Below are 9,118 nucleotides of genomic sequence, written 5' to 3'. Positions count from 1 at the left end.
GGATTTTTGAGCAATCTGCACGAAACGTTTAGCACTTGAACCTTGGACCACTGCCTACAAAAATTTCCCACAGATTTTCCATAAGTGAAAAAATGCAGAAGTTAGGAGCCAATGACTGTTTTTCATATAATTCAAAATGGTGGGAGATCTAAAGGTCAGAGGTCAAAAGTCAGAGTGTGAAAGTTGTTCAGCATGAGGAGACGCATATGTGTATCCAAGTTTCATGGCTGTAGGTCAAACAGGGCATGAGTTGTACCTGGTCAAAGTTGGCATTTTCAATTGAGTGCTATAGCGCCACCTTTGGACGAAAGATTGTGAGAATTATTTTTTGATCGTTTTTCATGACCATCTACCATATGGCCGAGTTTCGTAAAAAGCGACAGCGCGGTTCAGCCAGAACTGCGAAAAGTGGCAGAAGTGACAGAATACTGCCAATAACAATACGGTTACAGAGCAGAGCTCTGTCCCCGTAATAATTTCACCCACTTTTACACATGTAAACCTACTATGTGACATGTGTATTTATTTGCAGTTTTCTAATGATTTAAACCTCATATAAGCTAGCACACAGCATAGCTTGTGGTCTGTATCTGTAGCTCAATGTGATTATAGTGTTTTCAAATGCATCTTATTAAATATGCTTAGTGAAAATAGACCCTAGCTTGTAGATCGGCTATTTTCAAATGGCCGTAATGCATATAGGGTTGAAGTGGTTACTGTAATGTTTTGTAATAATAATCAAAATCTACAAGTAACTAGTAACTAAAGTTTTAAAACAATTGTAGTGGAGTAAAAGTACAACATTTGCATCTGTAGTTGAGTAGAAGTAAAAGTACTGCAAATTGGAAAAACTGCAGTAAAGTAAAAAATCCTCAAATGTGCCGGTGTCACACGAAGCGCCCAGTGCACCCCTGATCTCCACCTCAGGTGTGTGTTTATGACAAGGAGTACCAACAGAATCGGCTCCTATGACCTAAGGTGTGTGTTGTACCTTGTGATAATTAACTATGTACAGTTTGTACACTTCTCTGAGGCATGACGGGATCTGTTTGCTGTATGGGTTGTACGTATACTTGTCTAAAAAGCCCGTAGCACTTGCCCTATAGCCTTGACGACCTTGCAGGATTATGGCTAAAATGTAATTTAGATAGCGTGTTATGTAGACAGATCATTGTTGACCTGGCATCCTATAGTGTGTATAGTTCAATGTAGGCTGATGATATCCTTGGTTTTGTGGTATCTTTTAAACCACAGACTTACAGGTTTTACTGCACTATTGTTGCCAACAACGCCATATTGAAGTATCTCGTGTGAACACACCGTGGATAAAGAAAACGTGGAAGAACGCAAGCCTTTAGTGATGGTGTAGGACAAAAGGAGACCGAGTCCGTGGTGGTAATGTTTTCTCCTGTGTCTTTATTTGTCGACAAGTAGTATAAAAAATGGTTACTGCAGAGGGTCCAAAATTAGCAGCACACTGCTTTCACATTCAACAGGCGCATATATACAATTTTGAAAAGACGCTCCCTATTTTCAGAACTCCTCCTAGTCCTCATTTTCAACCAATCAGTAGCTGTTCCTCCATGGCCGAGCAGACAGCTTACTGCGCATTTAGAGTAGGGTCACACAACACATGGAGATCAATTCAACAATATCTACTTTCAGTACAAAACCACATTTCACAATTAAGTTTCATTATGCGATTAATACTTTGCACATTATACACTTTAAAATGATACCAAGAATCACTGTAATGATTCTCTGTAATTAAAATCAGCTGTGTTTGAAGAACGTGCAGCTATGGGAATCAAACGGGTGCATGTAATCAAGATTCATTTATATTCATGAAGGCTGCGTTATGTCATCACGCAGCACGTTTTCTGCATGTGTTTCTAAACACTTTGTGACCATTCACAAATTTACACCCATTATGAGCAAAATACGTTTCATCAGTTGACCCTTTGTAGAATGTACAACATGTTTGTTTAATCTGTTAAATAAGGTGTTTTAGATGCAAGTCTGTTGGTGTATATGCAATGCCAGTTGGTACCACAGGGTGGTGCTGCTGCTGTTCTTCAGAGTGTATGTGGCATCACGTCCACTATCTCTGTAGCAGTATCTTGAAACACAGTCAGTGGTGGAAAAAATGACTCAAATGTAAAGTAAAAGTCCGGAATTTTAAATCTGCTTGAGTAAAAGTACAAAAGTGTTGGTATCAAAATGTACTTAAAGTACCAAAAGTAGAAAGTAGGCTACTCATTATGCAGAATGAACATCTTTATTTCTGTATTTATTTTCATTTTTCTAATTGATTTAAACCTCATATAAGCTAGCACACAAGCATAGCTTGTGGTCTGTATATCGGTAGCTCAATGTGATTCCAGTGTTTTTTTTTTTTGGCATCTATTGTTTGGTATGCCCATATGCTCTAAAAGTGTGAAAAACATATTTTTCATTTCACTACACCTTTAAGATAGATAGGCCAGTTCAGTCAACAAATAACTGCTTGCTATATTCTGTTCATAGTCTTCATTGTACATCACAGCATCTTCATTTATTTGGCTGTCTTTAGAAAATGACCTATATCCATGCAAATGTGGTCATTGATTACATGATGGGTCACTGTCTCACCAGGTGGCCCTGGTGTGTGAACAACTGACAGGAATAATTTGACCCCAAATAACAGTCTTTAGTGGATTAACATGGTCATATTGTTTCCAGAAGAACATTATGGAATGTTAAAGTTACACATGTGTATACATGGACTATTTAAGGGAAATCAAGGAAGGGGAGCCATCTGAGCTTCATGCTCAAAGTTAAATGAATCTGTCAAAAATCTGTCATTTTTACCTTAATGTATTTCACTTGAAATAGTGCCCTGCTTGCCCTCCACCTCCAGTGTGAAACGTGTAAGCCCTGAATGGCAACGCTTCATGCGGGACCAGACACCAAAGCGAAAAAACAACAACACGTGGAGCAGGGGTGTCATATGGGGTTCCATGGGATGGCAATATTTTTTACTCAGAGTTTTTACTCAGAGTTACACACCCACCATAAGGGGCCATTTGGGAACCAAAATGGACGCAGGGCTGGATTAACACCTCTCTGTGCCCCTGGGCACCGGAACTGCAATGGGCCCCCTCATGCACCCGCGCGGGTGCATGAGGGGATGCATGAGGGGGTGCATGAGGGGATGCATGAGGGGATTCTCAAAAATGTGACATTTGACATCATTTATTTATTTCATTAGTAATAGATACGTAACTGCAAAATGTGTGGAACATTTGTGTGCCCCCTGATGCCCAGGTGCCCCTGGGCACGTGCCCAAAGTGCCCATATGGTAGATCCGGCCCTCAATGGAGTGTTTCTAGTGAGCCAACATGCACAATATCAGCACCCTGACCAGAATGGAACAGAGCCTTCATTAGTATCATTGGTGACATCTGTGAAGGAAGTAAGAAGAAGAGGCCCAATTTCTTTCCAATATGGCTGCTGTGCATATAGAGCCTATTGGCTGGGTTGCAACACCTCTTGTCTATGTAGGCCTATTCCTCAAGGCCAGTACTTTTTCATGTCAAGGATCCCCAAATTGATATATATATTTTGCAGCGGACCCCCTTCTGATTTTTTTTGTGCAAGGGACCCCCAGAAGAGAATATTTGTGTTAAAAAATAAAACAAAAACACTTTCAAGATGTTTCAAAAATGTTCAAAAATCGCAGCGCTGCACGAAGTGAAGCGTTGTGAGCTTATACTGTATCTGCTATTTCTAAATAGCCAAGGAACCCCCCTTCTTCTTCCCTGCTGCTTTTGCTGCTGCTTATGTTAATTTAAGTTTTAAGCTGTAAAATGTTTTAAATAAATAAATGATAACTAAGATGAACAGACAAAACCTGCATGTGTTTCTAAACACTTTGTGACCATTCACAAATTTACACCCATTATGAGCAAAATACGTTTCATCAGTTGACCCTTTGTAGAATGTACAACATGTTTGTTTAATCTGTTAAATAAGGTGTTTTAGATGCAAGTCTGTTGGTGTATATGCAATGCCAGTTGGTACCACAGGGTGGTGCTGCTGCTGTTCTTCAGAGTGTATGTGGCATCACGTCCACTATCTCTGTAGCAGTATCTTGAAACACAGTCAGTGGTGGAAAAAATGACTCAAATGTAAAGTAAAAGTCCGGAATTTTAAATCTGCTTGAGTAAAAGTACAAAAGTGTTGGTATCAAAATGTACTTAAAGTACCAAAAGTAGAAAGTAGGCTACTCATTATGCAGAATGAACATCTTTATTTCTGTATTTATTTTCATTTTTCTAATTGATTTAAACCTCATATAAGCTAGCACACAAGCATAGCTTGTGGTCTGTATATCGGTAGCTCAATGTGATTCCAGTGTTTTCAAATGCATCTTATTAACCACTTCAACCCCAGCATCCTTATACTGGGGGGAACATTAGCCAAAAATAGCATATCTACAAGCTCACAACTTGTAGAGCTTGTAGATCTGCAATTTTTCGCCAAAGAGATTTTATGTTATTTTACGGGGGAAATGAGAGCACCAAGTAGGCCTACAGTGCAACTCAGGTCTGTTTGACTAAGTATACAGGGTTTAAGAATTGTTCTGTTTATATTGATCTGTAAAGCACAATGAGAGTTGTTTTTAAATGTTCTATATAAATAGCCTACATATGATTTGATTTGATTTTGATTTAAGAAGTGGTTAATGAGATACAGTACATCCAAACCACAATGTGAGGTCATCATTCATTGAATATCGTCTCTGTCGGCGGTGGAAACCTCATATGTCCAAAACTGTTACTTTTCAGGATTCAAATTCAGTATAAAACAAAACAGATTTTGAGTTTGCAGATCTGACATTTGTGTTACTTTTGTGTGTGACGCTGTCAAATACGCCGTTAATGTATGAAATTATGAAATTATGCCATAGGGCAGCAATAAAAACGCACGTCGTTTAGCGCGGTGTCGTCACCACTGCCTTGCTTAGCCTCCACCTTTGTCTGGAGCCCACAGATGGCTTTCCCTTCGCTACATTTCCCGGAAATGCCCCCCCATTTACCCCAACCAACGTCAGATGACTCGCCATAACCATAAATTCCCACTTTATCTCCGCAGGTGAAGAAGATGTTGTTGACAGCGGTGTCGTCACCACCGCCCTGCTTTCCCTCCACCTTCAGGGTGAAACGTGTAAGCCCCCAATTGCATCGCTTAATACGGGACCAGCCACCAAAGCTAAAAAAAAACAACACATGGAGCAGGGGTGTCATATGGGGTTCCATGGGATGGCAATATTTTAGATTAACACTTTTTTAGACTCATTCTTTTTTTGGCATCCCTATTTTACAATATCCTCACGGCCCACTAGTGGGCCCTGGCCCACATGTAGGGAATCGCTAGTCTTGTGTCCTCCATGTGGGGAGATATCGCACATCTCAGAGTAATTATTTCTCAAATGACAGGTAAAAACACAGCATTGACTCACTTTATGAATAATGTGACATGGTAAAACACACTCACATTGTTTTGTTTTTTTCTTGCCTAATAGAAGAAGCCCAATCTCTGTATGTGTTTCTACTGTAGGCTATACAGGCATTCATTTAGTGGCAATGATGGAAGTCTGTGGATGGATGTGTAGGAGGAGTTTTCATTGAAAAAGAATAGCTCGCTCTGAGCAGCTTATAAAAAAATACATTTACAAAAGAATTCCTGGAAAGTTCATTTTTTGGGACCGAGACCTTAGTTCAAAATTCTAAATTGTGAACTATGAACGTCAACTACTTCATTTTAATTTGTTGTGATGAACTTAACTTTAAGCTATATCTCAACACTGGTGTGAGGTGTCATATACTTACTGTCCAGGATTTGATTGCACGTGATAGGATTTGAGCCCCTTGAAACAATGAAGTCGAATGCCATTTAATGCAGTGTCATCACCCCAGCCTTGTTTTTTCTCCACCTGTGAGAGAAATTCAGACCAACATGAGAAAAGAGCAAAGAGAAGAGAATAAACAAGACAAGCAGAGAGGCACAATGCTGCTGGTGTAAATTCAGCATTAGAGAGAAAGAAAAAAACAAGAAATGACCAAAGTCATAATAAAGCCGCATGCGGCAGGCTTTTTTTGCCCCAATCTTTTCATAGACCTGATTACTTGTTTTTTGGATTGCTTGTTTCTCTCGCCAAACCTGGCAACATCGTCACAGAATCTGCGACGCTAAACGCTCTAATGTTTTTTATATAAGTTCTGGCAACATTTTGTGACACCACGCGGGTCTTCCCAACAATAGCTAAGATTGAAGTCAGTGTGAACATGGCCAAATAATAACTTAATAGCCAAACTAGGTCTAATGAACGCTAGCATTTAGGCTAACCCTCCTGCCTGAGGGTGCAGTAAAAGTTGCACTGTCTGTGAATGAGGGGAGGCAGCGGAGCAGGATTACTGCAGGGGGCGGGCCGTCTCCCCATTCGTGTCGCCATTGGCTTAAAGGAGTGAAGGACAGCCAGGACAGCCAATGACACTTAGGTGTCACTCAAGTGTCGCTTGGGTGTCGGACTAGTTAGTACTCAGTGTGTCTGTAGAGCCGCCAGCTTTCAGCATGCGGCTAAAAACATAGAAAAGGTGCTCCTCAGAGCACAGGTCTCCATCAGGTAAGGTAGGTTATCGGGGCCAGGCCAATGTGAAAAGGATGGCATTTCTTCCTTGGCCTGAGGGAATGTGTGTGCAAAGTTTCACGGCAACCGCACGCTGCGTTCATGATTTGAGGCATTTTGTTAAAAACAGGCCACTGACTTCACTCGTGCAAACTTTGGAAATTCCATGGAAATGTAGAGCTGCATGGACTGCATTCAGTCACATTTACTATAGTTTTCTTTTGCATGTGCAAAACAATGCACAATCCCATTACTTTCAACTAAAAACGTCTTTCATTTTGCCATAAAGAGATGAATGTATTGATCGGAAATTCAGTTTTATTAAACATTAGTTTGACATGAATATGTTGACTGACATGCTGCAACATATTTACTCTAATCAAGGTTTTGCCTGAATTCCACTTGCGTCAAATCTGAGCATACCCTAACCCTAACCCAGAATAAGTATAAGCAGTATAATGTATATGTCAGACCAGAAAATAATGTGGTATCAAACTCAAAGTCATGAAAGACAAGCAGTAGTTGCTCTGCTCAGGAATATGGGGGAGTGTCCACTGCCACAAGATGGCGGTGAACTCTAGTAGGTATATTATAAGCACCTTGACAGAAGACTCGTGAAGTTAGGAATTATGCCATCATCAGTGACACTGATGACATCACAAACTGGGTGTTAGGGTTAGGGTATTTCAAAATGTAAATTGTCTCTGTCAGGTGGAAGCCTCTTGGACACAAGATTCAAATTCAAAAGTACCAAAAGTAGCAGATCCAAAAGGTCTTGATACTTTAGTGTGACGCTGTAGTATGATCAAGTAGGGTGTTATTTTATTTTTTTAAACACAAAAAGTTAGAATATAGAGTTGGAGTTTGAAGTTTCTGCCCGACAGCAATGGAATATTAATTTAATAAATATGGTTCAACTGTAATGTAAATAGTAAATGGCCTCACCCGAACACTGAAGCCTCTAGCGTACAAGCCGTCTGGGCACATCTGCACCTTGCCCCAGGAGCCCCAAGGACCCCCATTGTTGACTGTGAGGATTTCCGGGCTGCTTCGTGCCTGCCAGCACACAGCAGCCAGCACTGAAACATAATACACAACACAATGATGTGGTCTTGATTCTACGCAACACAAAAGGTGAGGACTTTTTCTAATGTCCACACATCAGCAATGAGGTAAATAAATGACATAGTTTAATGTTGAAAATGTGTGGTATTTCTCTTTAAAGGTAGGGTATACGTGATTTACTTTAGTTACAATAAGTGTTAAATAGCTCTATATTCTGATAGTACTCATTGCTATAGAGTGTTTTTTCAGTAAAAGGAGTCTCCCATGTCTCTCCAGCTCTTTATTAAACAGAAAGGGCATTTTCAGTGCTCTCTCCTGATTGGCTTAAATGTTGTCACCTACTGTACCTGAAAATGTACTATATTCTGTTAACTAAAGAGCTGGAGAGACCCCTGTGACCGAAGAAATACTCTGTAGCAATGACTATTAGAATAGTAACCTTTAATTTAAGTTCCTTTTGACCAAAAATAAAAAATAAAATACCAGAAAATATCACTTACCCTATACCTTTAAGTAAAACATAAATACAAATCTGAGTACCTTTTTCACCACTGTATAATATTGTAAATATGCTTTGAAGAGTAGTACTTACCGATAACGATGCACAGGAGTCGGAGGTTGGTCATGTTGTCAGATCAAAGCAGAACTGATGTATACGTCCTGCTTCAAACCATGCTCTTAATATAGTCCTCCCAGTTATGAAACCTGCACTTTTCATACATTTTACATACATACATTTTACATAAATTATATTGTTTGCCCTCAAACAGTCACCACCAAACATAATATTTGATTAAGTTGTTAAACAAATTACAGCGTTGTATGAAAATGTGTCTCTTGAATACAGGACCCCATTGCAAACAAACCATTGTGCTTTCTTGGTTTTAACCTTTTAGCATCCTTTTTTATGGAACTGTAACTCTGTGCTGAAAATAGCAGATCTACAAGCTCTGTGCTCTGTACCTCTGTGCTTTGAAAATTGCAGATCTATAAGCTCACAATGCGACGCATTGTGAGCCTGTAGATATTTTCAAAAGATGTTTATATGTTTGAAAACTTGAAATGGGACATTCTGCATAATGAGTACTTTTACTTTTGATACTTTAAGTACATTTTGATGCCAATACTTATGTACTTTTACTCAGGTACTTTTTGAATTCCAGACTTGTACTTGTAACAGAGTATTTCTACATTGCAGTATTGATACTTTTACTTAAAGGACAACTTTGTTCTTTTACAACCAAGGTTTATGTTTTAGATTGTAATTAAAGTAAATAAAAGATGAGTGTTACATTTTTTTAATTTACTGCTTTCTATAGTTTTAGCAATTTTCGCGATCTTTTTTTACAGTGGGCGGGGGCATTTTGTCGGTGGCTAAATACG

The 9,118-nt window shown here is 39.4% G+C and overlaps 1 protein-coding gene across 1 annotated transcript; it reads right to left on the bottom strand.

Annotated features, from left to right (window-relative positions):
• Positions 1 to 4,940: 4,940 nt before the first annotated feature.
• On the bottom strand, positions 4,941 to 8,361 carry LOC311034535 (vitelline membrane outer layer protein 1-like; the record flags this gene model as incomplete). Its single annotated transcript, XM_084042414.1, has 4 exons — positions 4,941 to 5,253; positions 5,874 to 5,977; positions 7,616 to 7,749; positions 8,328 to 8,361. The coding sequence occupies 4 exons, from the start codon at positions 8,359 to 8,361 to the stop codon at positions 4,941 to 4,943; spliced, it is 585 nt and encodes a 194-aa protein (XP_083898540.1).
• Between the last annotated feature and the right edge of the window lie 757 nt (positions 8,362 to 9,118).

The sequence above is a fragment of the Gymnoscopelus microlampas genome (genome assembly GCF_963454915.1).
Source record: "Gymnoscopelus microlampas genome assembly, chromosome: 19".
In the NCBI taxonomy this organism is placed as follows: Eukaryota; Metazoa; Chordata; class Actinopteri; order Myctophiformes; family Myctophidae; genus Gymnoscopelus; species Gymnoscopelus microlampas.
The sequence above is the reverse complement of the archived record's forward strand: the minus strand, read 5'-3'. Positions and strand labels throughout refer to the sequence as shown.